The sequence below is a fragment of the Palaemon carinicauda genome, chromosome 6, assembly GCF_036898095.1.
Source record: "Palaemon carinicauda isolate YSFRI2023 chromosome 6, ASM3689809v2, whole genome shotgun sequence".
NCBI classification, from domain to species: Eukaryota; Metazoa; Arthropoda; class Malacostraca; order Decapoda; family Palaemonidae; genus Palaemon; species Palaemon carinicauda.
In genome coordinates, this window is record NC_090730.1 from 2,199,013 (window position 1) to 2,213,271 (window position 14,259).

The following is a 14,259-nucleotide window of genomic DNA, read 5'->3' on the forward strand; positions in this document are numbered from 1 at the left end:
AGTCAGGCTCAGAACTTGGGACCTGTGGAAACTTCATGATTCAGTTAATTGGTTTTAGTGTGAAGTTTAAATGATTCTTTTAGTCAGGCTCAGAACTTGGGACCTGTGGAAACTTCATGATTCAGTTAATTGGTTTTAGTGTGAAGTTTAAATGGTTCTTTTAGTCAGGCTCAGAACTTGGGCCCTGTGAAAACTAAAGGATTTAATTAATTGGAATGTTTATTTGAGGAGAGTTATTAATTTAGCAGTGATAAACATGGCCAATCACATCACTTGCAATTAATTAGTGGTTGTGGACTAGACTCCTGTGAGGAGTTAATCTCTTAATACCAAGGGTGTAGGAAGAACATTGATGTCACCGCCCACTCGTGATATGAGTAATGATATAACTGACTTTGAACGGCTTTTTTTTTATCAATTAATATACGGTAGATTATGATAACAAATTGCTAATGATAAATATGGAATTGGTCGACATTAGACTGAAGTAATCTAAGATGGCTGATTAATTGTAAGTGCTACGGGTTAAAATTAATCATATAATGAAAGCTCTTGACTGCCCGCAATTAAGTGTGGATCAGATTTTCTGCAGAAAACTGAAAATTTAGATATTTCTATTTCGTTTGCGTCCCACAGTTTTGTTCATTAGGCATTACATAGGCACATTAATCATCATCTCCTCCTACGCCTATTTACGCAAAGGGCCTCGGTTAGATTTCGCCAGTCGTCTCTATCTTGAACTTTTAAATCAATACTTCTCCATTCATCATCTCCTACTTCAAGCTTCATAGTCCTCAGCCATGTAGGTCTGGGTCTTCCTATTCTTCTAGTGCCTAATGGAGTCCAGTTAAAAGTTTGGTGAACTAACCCTCTTAGGGAGTGCGAAGAGCATGCCTAAAACATCTCCATTTACTCCTCACCATACTCTCATCCACATATGACACTCGAGTAATCTCTCTAATAGTTTTATTTCTGGTCCTTTCATTTCACACTGCAATAGCTTTTATTAAATACGCCTCGCTTATTGATTTTATAGTTTCATCCATTGCAGCACTACTGATAAGCTTATGAATAAATCTTAAAGCGTGCAGACTGTTATGTAGTAATATATTATTAATGAAGGGCCACTTACTACCAGATATGAATATGTAAGAAGAACTCGTAGCGAGTTGAACCAACATGAAAAATTGAACATTGAAGTCCCCACATTTAATGTAGTCTCATAATTATAATTCTGTGATGATTAATCATTAAGAGTTTATGGTTCTTAAGTTGTATTAAAATTTTATTTCTTTTATTTCTGGTTAGGAATCCATAGGTCTAGTTACTGAATTTAGTTCAGCGTCCAAGCCTATAATTCATTTAATTTATGAATCAATCTCGCTCTTAGTGTTGGCTTTACAGCATGAACATAGCCGTTGTGTCACTATAATTTTCGTTTAATATTTTATCAAGTGTTAGGCCTATATACTCATATCGATTTCTTTACTGTCAAAGGAACACGATATCAGTCTTTTATTATCTCCTATTATATCTGGTATTTTGTGCTGTGATTACACAAGCAATGGAAATATTCGATATTAAACCTGAAACCACGTGGAATGAATAGTACTACAGTTCTCTTGCTTGAGGGTACACTTGGGCACACTGTTCTATCTTGTTCCTCTTCCTCTTGGTTTATTAAAGTTTATATGGTTTATGTAGGAGATATTTATTTTAATCTCGTCGCTCTTAAAATATTTTATTTTTCTTTGTTTCCGTTCCTCACAGCTATTTTCCCTGTTGAGGCCCCTGGGCTTATAGCATCCTGCTTTTTCAACTAGGGTTGTAGCTTGGAAAGTAATGATAATAATAATAATAATAATAATAATAATAATAATAATAATAATAATAATAACGTTGTGCAATATCTTAACCTTTTTATCAATTCGGTGGACCAGTGTTCCACTTCTGTTGTTTCTCAAATCTGCTGTATTACGATGACGGCCACCAAACAGCTGTCGTAGATTTCTTCAACCTTGTTGATGTCCTTCGAGTAGAGAATCCTGCTGAGGTGGTTATTATAATGTGGAATCCAGGACTCAGGGATTGTGATTCACCTCTCGTTACAATGAGCTCGCGCGTGTGGGTATTACGCCACCGAATAGTGAATCACTCTCATGTGATAACTCATGATTCATCATTCAGGATGTTTCTTAACGTATGAAATTCTCTCTCTCTCTCTCTCTCTCTCTCTCTCTCTCTCTCTCTCTCTCTCAGTTAATTATAGTTCTAGGCTTTAAATCTTTAAGGTAGAGACAGTTATTGAAAGAAAGGAGCAGTTTTTAGAGTTTTTATGCCATTTTTTTTGGATGCCAATTTACTCTTAGAGAAACCTTCATGTTGGAACGATACATTATTCTCTCTCTCTCTCTCTCTCTCTCTCTCTCTCTCTCTCTCTCTCTCTCTCTCTCTCTCCATTTATATAGTATGTTTATGAATAATGCAGCAGGTATAGAAGTATGAGTATTTTGTGCAGGTGCGAATGTGGTTACGGTTGTGGAAGTTTTCTGCACAGTGGTTCATCCACGAATCAGTGACTGTTTGGTAAAACTTCCTCTGAACGTGCGTGTGTGTGTGTGTGTTTGTTTGAAAAAAATAATGTATATTATGTATAACATCACCGTGAAGAACGTGAATGGTTATTTCGTAAAATATATTATAATCAGTATTTCAAATTATAAGATTTATAAATGTATATTTGTTAGAAAATAAATGTCTCCAGAAATTGGTCTGAATCAGTGCACTTAAAACTCCTGAAATTCAATTTTTTTCTCTATTAAAATACACGTATTAATGTAACTGGAGATTCAATTATATGAAATTCTGATGATGGATTCATATAATTTCATTGAAAAACTAGGTGAAGATACACCTAGATATATTTGGAATTACTCAATTCATTGTCCAAATTAACATTTATAAAAATATAATTTGGAATATGTAGTATTTGCATGAGTATGCGATTGCCATATGTGGATGAGATCATGATGATGGGTAGATAGAGATGGTTTGAGCATGCTCTTCGCACTCCCCAAGAGAGATTAGTTCACCAAACGTTCAGCTAGGCTCCACAAGGCACTAGAAGAGTTGGAACACCCAGGCCTATATGGCTGAGGACTATGAAGCGTGAAGTAGGAGGTGATGAATGGAGAACTGTTGAATTAAAAGCTCAAGATAGAGACGACTGGCGAAATCTAACCGAGGTCCTTTGCGTCAATAGAGTTAGAGGAGATGATGACGATTATTTGCATGTTGTATTGTCTTCAGTAAAATGTCAATCATATACTCCGGATAATTCCAATTATCTTGTTTTATTTTTTCGTAATCAAGGTTCTTTTTCTATTTTCAGGAATATTGTGTTGTGCCAAATCTGCGGGTTTTATGCAGCCCACTTTCAAATATTAGTATCGGAGAAAATTGAGGATGACCAGTCTATAGATACCCACTCTGAAGCAGCATAATTCCAATATTGCTACAATGCGTCATCTATCTAAGTCAACAACATTGTTCCCACAGCGAGTGCACTCTGGATTTTCACTGAGCAAGAAGTTTGAAAGTACCACTGAGTTTTGCAAGTCTGAGAGTGACGCGTTGGAGTGTAACGCCGTTGCGAAAAGTGACAATAAAAACTACAATGTTCATCAGTCATCAGAAGTAAGTCACCAGAGTTCCGGAAAGACGCCTGTAACAATGCCGAGCAAGCCTGCCAGTAAGAAGTCATCCTCAGGGGGCTCCGAGTCGTCCCCAAAAAGACGCAGAACACTCCCTATGACTTCCCTTAAGTGTTTTCTTTGTAATAAGATAATCAAAATAGAAAATTTATCGGAGCATTTACTATTCGGAGAGGTGCATTGCACTAAGTGCCCGGCAGTCTTTCAGAATTGTCAGTGTTTTCAGGCATGGACAACTGAGCAAAAACTTGGTAATAGTCACTGTGAGCATGCATTGCAATATTCTGTGAATCCTATGCAAAATTTAGAAATGCATCTTTCTAATCAATATTTGGAAAATGGCACCTCTTGTAGAGCATCGCTCATAGACAAGCCTCATCACCTAAGGGCTTACGTTAATGGGATGAACTCGCTGAAACATAGGCTTCCTTGGAAAGAAGCGGTGTTGTGCTTCAAGCAAGGTGGGAAGAAACCAAGAGGAAAAAAATTCACAATTATAAAAGAAGACAGGGAGAGCAAGAAACATTCTGCATACAATAACAGTGATGATAATTGTGGGACTATCTCTGATATGAATGATTTATCAAAGCATCATTCACAAGATCTCAAAACTGTTCCTGTTTTGCAAGATGCGGTGAATTCGGCGGAGAAAGAACACGTGTCTATAAATCAACAGTTAGGAAGCTTGAACGTACCCAGTGCCAAACAGGACGAGAGTGCCCCTTTATCGTTGAATTCAAGAGACTCATTAAGTAACAGTTCACCCGTAAAGAAGTCTTTAGTGGATAAAGGAGTACAAAATATAAAGAAAAGATCAGAGGTCAGGAAGAGGAGAAGGTCAGAATGGATATCTGGTATCAGAAAGCGAAATCATACTCCAAAAAACAATCCTAGGGTTGATTATGTAGAGACTCCTCTAAATGGGTTTTACTATGTTGTTCGTCAAGCAGTTTCAGAATGTCCGAATTGTTATGCGAAGATAAGTCCTCCAGATTTCACTGTGAATATCGTGACATTTCTAATGACAGCAGTTTGTGCTGATTGTAGTTTAACAATATACATAGTTCACGATCCTCCGGATGACTCATCGCCTAGAGTTTGCATTGTGACAGGCGAAGAGAAGCGTCGTAGCATGAAGAAAAAGACCAGTCAAAAGAGCCGTAAACTGGCAGCAGTTGTAGAGTCGTAAGATAACATTCTAGTGTAGCAAATGCCGTTGTTGTGAATATTTAAAATACGTATCTCAAATGTGTCATGTGATTAACTGGTTTGTATGATGATATTTCGTTACAGATTGCTGCTTAATGTGTTTAGTTTTGTATCTTTTCTTAAAGAACATTTTTGAAGCTAAAACAAATATTTGTGTGGAACAAATACTTTAATAGTTTCAACTTCCTTACTTTGTTTAAAACCTGGATTTTTATGCATTCATAAAATATTGAAAAAAAAAATTTCAGCAAATGGATGTTTTTGATAAATGTTATGACAGTGAATTTAATCATTCCTTCAGTGTCCAGATTTTACGTGGGTTGGCAACCTCAGGCATGTTTGCCCTACAGTGCTTATATAGGCATGCTACTGAGTATTGTCGTGGCTTAACGTGCCAATCCTGGACTTCCATACTTTGCCACATGTTGGATACTTCAGGTGAGGATCTGGTGCTGCAGTGCTTCTTGCCTGCCATGTTATTGCTGTGTTTTAGGGTAATGCTTCTCTCCTGTGGCATCGTACCAAACATGTTTACTTTCGCCTTTGTACCGAGATTTTCCACGAGTATAAGGTAAATGGTGCATCCTGTGTAGTGAATACCTAAAGGATTTAGTGCCATAGACAGTGGTGCTCGCCCACTGTGGAAGCAGGGTTTTGATTCCAATTCACAAAGTAAGAAGATTAGAGTGGTGGTATATCACTGTCAGCCAATGGATGAGTTCCAACAACCCCAACCAATGTTACGCCTCTCTACTATATCAAACTAGAGTCAAGCTCAACGACCTTTCGGGTTCATTTGATTGTATGTGGGGCTAATCTATCCATGTACATCACCAATTATTTAACGATGCATTTGACCATTAGACAGACACTTTTAAGAAGAAATTAGAAGAAAGAAGTCTTTTGATACCCTCTGAAGCCCCTTGCAGGTCTACCATTTGAAAACAGCATAATTGAAATGATTAATTTGATAATATTCACATTAAAAAAGTTGTTTTGTGTCTTAATAGAAAGGGACACCGCCATAATAGTTTGGTGGTGTATCATATGAGTGAGTTGGCTGCCCGAGCAAATTTTGATCACCGCTGGAAGTATCTTGTCACCTCCACGATTACGGCTATTATAACTTACAGGGTTGTATGATATATATGGAGTAGACTGGCATTGTTTGTTTCTGATTGCGCTATGAGTACCCAGGTAATTTGAAAGGGAGGTCGGCCTATGCTCTCTGCAGGGCACTTTATCAGTTGGCAAGAGATTCGTCAGGCCATTGCTTGGATAGTTTGAACAGTCCTGCCATAAAATCCGAGAGATGGTAGAAACTTTTTGTGGATTTAATAGCTCTGTTAGCTCCAGATTTGAGGAGTATTCATCCAGGCGCATACTCTATGACCATAAGGAGACGTCATGGTTACTCGCGCCTCCTGGCTAGTGCAGTGGTAAAGTGTTTGCCTAGCATTTGCATGGTGGCAGATCGATCCCTGCGTGGACCTTGAGTTTAAGCTGTTTACTGCGGAGGCCACTGCTGTGCTTGAGTACCACAGTGGGGGGTTGGGCTTGCCTGGCTGATGTTCGGGTGAGTATCTATTCTGATGAAACCAGACGCCTTTCACCTTTAGACACCTTTATTCACCTATGCTTGATTGAATCTTTTCCGATTGGGGAGAACTGGAAAATTCTCAATAGTAATCCAAGGTCACACAGTATTCAAGAATAGTATACTCAAGTGAACTGATATGAAGCACGTCCTCATTCTCCAACGTACTGATAACAGATCATTCCAAGTGTTGTGTGTAACTCTCATTATCCAAATAGATGTCATAAAGATAAATTTGGGCTCAAGTGAAAAAGAATACATATTGAATTTTATTAAAATCATATAAAATTGGGATTTTTATCTAGCAGTTCATATTTATAAACTGATATCTACATGTGCAATTTATGCATTGCAATATTTGATGTGGACTTTAGGGTTGTGGTGGCTGGTGGGGTAAAGTCCCTGACTGGTGATCGCCAGACTGGGTTTGAGTCCCGCTCAAATTTGTTAGTTCCTTTGGTCACTGCAGTCTCACCCTCCTTGTGAGCTAAGGATGGGGTGGTTTGGGGGAGCCTGTGGGTCTATCTGCAGAGTCATCAGCAGCCATTGCCCTCCTAGGTCCTAATTTGGGTAGAGAGGGGGCTTGGGTGCTGATCATATGCCTATATGGTCAGTCTCCAAGGAATTGTCCTGCTCGACAGGGCAATGTCACTGTCCCTTGCCTCTTGCCATTCATGAGTGACTTTTAAACCTTTATGTGTAGGATTCCTACTTGAACTCATAGTTAGCTATTACGGTGATTAAGAAGATGGTCTTAATTTGGTATTGGCTTCCTCTGATCTACATGTTACATACTTGAATATGTTAATTTTCATAGCTTATTAAGTGATTGGACTTTATTTGGACATATGGTTGTCATTCTTTCCAAAGTTTATAATTTAGTTATCCTCACAATTTAATACATGCATGCCATCATATTTGCAAAGAATATCGTTGTCAGTTGTTTATTGATGCATTTTTGAATGAGAATTTCACTGCTGAGAAAATTGCCTATGTTTACATTTTCAGATTAACAGCAGTTAATATTTTATGATGTGGTTACAAATTTTTTTTTATCTTTTATTATGAAAATACAATTACATTTTCTTAACATACATTAGTGTTTCTGTCCATCTCGTTTCTGACTAATTATTTGCCTTTTGTTATGGAACTTTATGAAATCAGGTTTACATGGTCCAACGGTTTGACAGACAAGTGTTTTAAGTGATCGAACGTGTGAACGGGGATTTGGTTGCCGAAAATGTTCGTCGAATGATGTCTGTTCTCGCCTGACTTTTATGGGCGTGGCTTCATTGTCCACTAACCTTATGCATTTGTGACTGACTCCACCTCTTCGAAATGTTTGACAACGAGATTCAACAATCGGGTTCGACTGTGTAAACCCTGCTTAATATTATGTTTGAAAAGCCCTCCAGCCAATACATTATACCCTATACTCTTGGGTTGTATTGTAAACTGTGAATAAACATTATTATTAATACTGAAGTATGGTGGGTCTATATTCTCCGTGCTCCTCATAAACCAAAGTGTATATACTGTAGTCACAAAGCGGTGTACTCTTGTCTAAATGTTTATATTATTCAAGTACTCAAAGTAATTTTATTATGTGATAAGTAGATTAAATGTGCTACCAAGATTTTGTAGAATTTTGTAAATAAAGAAGAAAATATTTGATGGTCTTTACTTTTAAAACAAATCACCCTTCACTTAAAACGTTTTTACATGTCGAGTTCACACCAAGGTTCTTTGTCTCCTTCTCTATTTATAGATATAATTTGTGCAAATTATATTATCAGTCTCTGAGCAAATAAGAATATTCCTTCAGTAAACTATGCATTAATATTAATTGTGGTAAAGGCTTGACTTTCTGTTTATTAAAATCTTTTATTACCTACAGTATGGTGAAGGCTCAACAACTCTCAAGGCAATTGGAATTTTGTTGAGGAAGAAACAAAATGCTGAAATTCAAGGCTGAATTATTATTATTGTTACTAGTTAATCTACTGCCCTAGCAGGAAAAGCAGGATGCTACAAATCTTAAGACTCCAACAGGGAAAAAAAACCCAATGAGGAAATAAACTAAGGAATTAAATAAACTATAGATGAGAATTTATGAATAAGGAATATGAAATATCTTAACACCAGTAACAATGTAAAAAACGTCATATATATATATATATATATATATATATATATATATATATATATATATATATATAAGAATAGAGACTTTTGTCCACCTGTTAACGTAAAAATCATTTACTGCAAGTTTGAACTTCGGAAACTCTACTGATTTAACGAGTAGGAAGATCATCCCACAAACATATCACAGCTGGAAAAAAACTTCTAGAATGTTCTGTAACTTTTGCGCCATATGGTACAGGAGGTAAGTCTTAGAATTAACTGCACACCTGAGTACAACGTACAGGATAGAACAGTCTGGGAAGATCTGGATGCAACAAAGGAGGGTTAGAACTATGAAAAAGTTTTATGCAATCACAAAGAACAAACTTGAACACAAGGCAATAGATTATCCAGATCAGGAATAAGAAATTTAATAGACTGCCAGTTTTGGTACTACAAATTAAGATGAAAGCCATCATTGCATTGGAAACGTTATAAAGGAAGTTCCTGAGTGATGTGTGAGAGAGAGGTGAATAATATACTGGATTATTTCAAACTGAGATGGATTGAGCTATTGAAGATGAGCAGTTTGTTAAGGGAAAGTAACAAGGATTTGGAGGAATGTCCTGGAATTCATGGAAACTGGCATTGCTATAGATCTAGATCTAACGTGCTTGCCTGGCGATCACCAGCCTGGGGTTTGAGTCCCGATCAAACTCGTTAGATCCTTTGGTCGCTGCAACCTCACCCTCCTTTAGAGCTAAGGATGGGGTCTTTGGGGGAGCCTACAGGTCTACCTGCTGAGTCATCTGCAGTAATTGCCTGGTCCTTCCTGGTCCTAGCTTGGACCATGATCATATGTACATATTGCTCGACCGTGGCGTTGACCTTCCAAAATCTAGTCATTTCTAGCTTTTTACGTAAAAGCTAATCCCTGCAAGTTTCATTACTTAACGATTAAAATTGTAGCCAGCAAGTTGTTCACAAACAAACATACACACAAACAAGGGCTAAAACATAGTCTTCTGAACAGGACATTAATGAAAGTTCTTCCATAAGATAGATAATAAATCACCAGCCGCTCGTTGAGATACTACCGCTAAAGATTTATTTGGTTCTTGGACTAGCCAGACAGTTATACTTTGGATCCCTCTCTCTGGTTACGGCTCATTTTGTCTTCAATAAAATAGATATAAAATGTTCACCTGCCATCCGTTGAGATACTAACGCCAGAGAGTTATTGGGTCCTTCGACTGACTAGACAGTTCTACATTGGATCCCTCTCTCTGGTTACGGCTCATTTTGTCTTCAATAAAATATATATAAAATGTTCACCTGCCATCCGTTGAGATACTACCGCTATAGAGTTATTTGGTCCTTGAACTGGCCAGACAGTTCAACATTGGATCTTTCTCTCTGGTTACGGCTCAGTTTGTCTGCCCTATTCTTTCCAAATTCTTCTGTCCTCATGTACCTAATAACACTGAGATTACCAAGCAATTCTTCACTCAAAGTGTAATAATAATGATAATAAAAAACGGTAAACAGATATGTAAATAGGGTGATAATTTCGCATTTATCCGACGGATATTCAGTTAGATAATATAAACCTTGCATATATATATATATATATATATATATATATATATATATATATATATATATATATATATATATATATATATATATATAAAATGTTGAATAGGCCTATATAAGTATTTTTAAAGTGTACATATGAAATATCAGTTTTAATGTTAAATGTTTTTTTTAATATATTTTAACTTTTCACTACTTCTTATATATATTTATTTCCTTGTTTCCTTTCTTCACTGGACTATTTTTCCCTGTTGGGGCCCTTGGGCTTATAGCATCTTGCTTTTCCAACTAGGGTTGTAGCTTGGCTAGTAATAACACACACACACACACACATATATATATATATATATATATATATATATATATATATATATATATATATATATATATATATATATATTAATATATAGTATATACTGTATATATATATATATATATATATATATATATATATATATATATATATATATATATATATATAAACCCTATAATTAGAATCATCTTTTACTGGTTGTATTTCAATGAAGATTCTTCAGCAGCCCACGGTGTTGAACCCATATCTTTGTAATGTTTCTTTAAATTTAAAGTTTCTCTACTGTTTCAGATATACATTTTATAAAGTATTTTGTGACTCAATAGAAGAAATGTATCATGATATTCTAAAAGGGGATTAATTAATTAATTAAATAATTAATCAATTATTAAGTCAAAAGGTGACACTTTAACAAGAATGTGTGAGGAAGCCTAGATCACCAGCAGTGCCAGGCCTTCTCCATCCTGAGGCTCAATACCACACAGTACTCTAGAAGTTTTATTCCAGCTATGACCAAGTTGTGGAGTGATCTTCCTAATCGGGTAGTTGAATCAGTAGAAATTCAAAAATTCAAACTCGCAGTAAATTTTTTTTTTTTTTTATGTTGAACAGGCTTACGTAAGTCCTTTTATAGTTAATAGATCAAATATTTGTTTTAATGTTGTTTATGTTTTTAAAATATGTTATTTTTGTATTAGTATTTCATTACTTATATCGTTTCTTTCTTTCCTTATTTCCTTTCCTCAATGGGCTATTTTTCCCTGTTGGAACCCTTGGGCTTATAGAATCTTGCTCTTCCAACTAGGGTTGTAGCTTAGCTATCAATAATAATAATAATAATATATGGTGGTATCTTTGTTTTACGACAGAGTATGATGTCATAACACCCATTGCTATGTGATGTAATTCCAATACAAGTACATCCCCATGAGTCACGATGCATTTTACGACGCAGCCGTAACATATGGGTGTGGCCTAATCAACGGAGTAAATGCGCCATACAGTTATGTACTACGTAAGCTCATAAGGATTGCCGCAGTGATGTCGCAATACATGGTGTATTGCGACATAACTGACGCCATGGTATCTCAATTAGCTGACTCTTTTGTTTCCCTAGCCATGCGTCGAGGGCAGTTATTATTATTATTACTTGCTAAGGTATAACCCTAGTTTGACAAGCAGGATGCTAAAAGCCCAGGGGCACCAACGGGGAAAATATCCCAGTGAGGAAAAGAAACAAGGAAAATGGAAATATTTTAAGAACCGTAACAATATTCAAATAAATATTTCCAATATAAACTATATAAACTAAACAAAACAAGAAGAGGAGAATTAAGATAGAATAGTGTGCCCAAGTTCACCCTCAAACAAAATATGTAGCATACAGTCACCAAACTATGCTGTTGCGATGGTCCTTGTGTGACTCTGGAATTATAGTTTACTAGGCATACAGAGGAAACTAGGCTTAATGTTACGCTTTGACCGATATTTCCCCAACGAGCTTGAAGCAGCTGGAAAACAGGAAGTGGGAAGACTCTAGGGCTAAACCCAGTGAAGAGTGAAAGTGGCTCACTCGGTTTAACCTCCTACTTTACCCATGTACCCACTGCCTTTCTTTCCATTTTGCTGTCCAAACCCTTTTCACGTTTACTTCATATTGCACCCTTGGTTTAGTGATGGGTCATATGACCCAAATTATAGATTATAGATCCTCTAGATAAATATAACCATTAAGGATCACTATCACCTCTTGGGCAAACAGCCTAAAATGTCAATTGCTTGTCTGGTATCTTCACCAGGTAATCTACAAGTGTATGATGATAAAAGATGATTGCATGTATTTACTAGTAATGCCTTTACTTTTTATCTTTATCTCACTTTACTCAGATAATCAACTGGCTGAGACTCAGATAGTCAATTGGCTGAGACCTCAGATACTCAACTGGCTGAGATCTATCATTCTCAAGCTGGATAGAAAGTCACATTATATGGGGTTCACAATAGACCACTTTACTTTAGGCATAATTAAAGAAAGTTGAAAGAGTGTATTGCAAATGGCAAGACTTGGAACCTTTATTTTGCCAATAGGAATTTTATAGAATGTGTCAGACGACAGTGATAAAAACTACAGTCTTCGTGTTGAGTTACACCATTCAAATATCGGACTGTTTTGAAGATTTGACTCTGCTTAAACTTTATACTTTATAGTATACAGACAAATCTCTAAATGTCCATTGCTACATCAAATATCTCGATGTTTAAACTTAGCTGGATGATGCTTCTCGTTTTAATGAATAAGATACCGAGTTTTCTTCCAATATAGCTACCATGTTAGCTGCCCTTTCTGCCTCTATGGTTTTCCCCAGCTATTTCACTGATTCTAGTAATGGCCACTGACCTTACTGATTTATTTCCTTCTCTTATGGAGTAGTTACATAAGTTTGCTTTAATGCTTTAGGTTGATAGTCTATTCCTTATTTCACAGTTTATTTCCATTCAAATACCGGACTGTTGTGAAGATTTGACTCAGATTAAACTATATGCCGTATGGTATACAGACAAATCTCAAAATGTTCATTGCTTCATCAAATATCTCGATGTTTAAACATAGCTAGAAAATGCTTATCGTTTCAGCAAGTAAAACAGTCAACTTTTCTTCTAATTTAGCAACCATGTTAGCTTGACTTTCTGTGTCTATGGCTTTCTCCAACTATTTCACTGATTCTAGTATTGGCCACTGACCCTATTGATTTCTTTCATATTCTTATGGAGTAGTGATGCATCATGTTTATAGTCTATTTAACTCTCAGTTTATTTTCTGCACTGGCCTGTTTTACCACTGGGCTTGTAGCGCGTAGTGTTTACTTTCCCATCTAGAATCCCATCTAGAATTTTAGCTTGGCTAATAATCATAATGATGATAATAACAATATATCTTCCTCATCTCGGTATTTAACTGTAGAGGTTGCACATTCACACTCATGTATGTATATGGGTTTATATGGTGCATAAATATGAAATTGCAAATAAGTGTGTCAGTCTATAAAGTAGGTACCATCATCAAGCGACATTCAAGTCTTGGCAGTCCTTGGAAATGAAGGTCACAAGTATAGTTGAGAACTGTCTCCAGTTATAGATGATTTCAGTGATCCGGTTTTTTTAACCATTTTGCGCAGGAGAAACCAGATACTTTATTGTTTAAGAACGTCTTTTTTTTTTTTTTTTTTTTTTTTTTTTTTTTTTTTTTTTTTTTGCACGCATCATGTACAATTCGTGGTGGTTATGCATAAAAGTCTTTTTGAATTGAATTATTCATAAACAAATCTGACATTTTTGTTCTAAATCAGGGTTTATCAATTTGTGATGTAAGCCAAATTATCTCCTCTAAATGTCATACCATCTCTCTCTCTCTCTCTCTCTCTCTCTCTCTCTCTCTCTCTCTCTCTCTCTCTCTCTCTCTCTCTCTCTCTCTCTCTATGTATTTCATGAGTAATTTATAATTTTTTTAATACACACAATTTTGAATAATGTATTCTCGGTTTATAATTGATATTCAGTTGTCTCAAATATTTTATCATCTTATTTTTCTACTGGGCATTAAAGTTACAAGGTGCAGTACAAGCTACTATGCAATTCCCCAAAGAAGGTTTTTAACCTCCACAAAAGAACTACTCATGAATTGCTGGCTTACTTTACCTGATGTCACT

The 14,259-nt window shown here is 36.1% G+C and overlaps 1 protein-coding gene across 2 annotated transcripts in view; it reads left to right on the top strand.

Moving 5' to 3' along the window:
- The window catches only part of LOC137642367 (uncharacterized), a 34,565-nt gene extending 28,585 nt beyond the window's left edge, over window positions 1–5,980 (top strand). For both annotated transcript variants that reach the window (XM_068374860.1, XM_068374859.1), the window contains one exon: window positions 3,392–5,980. In XM_068374860.1, coding sequence (XP_068230961.1) covers window positions 3,520–4,902 — 1,383 coding nt within the window. In that variant the 5' untranslated portion in view covers window positions 3,392–3,519 and the 3' untranslated portion in view covers window positions 4,903–5,980. The remainder of the gene's footprint in view (window positions 1–3,391) is intronic.
- Window positions 5,981–14,259: the final 8,279 nt, after the last annotated feature.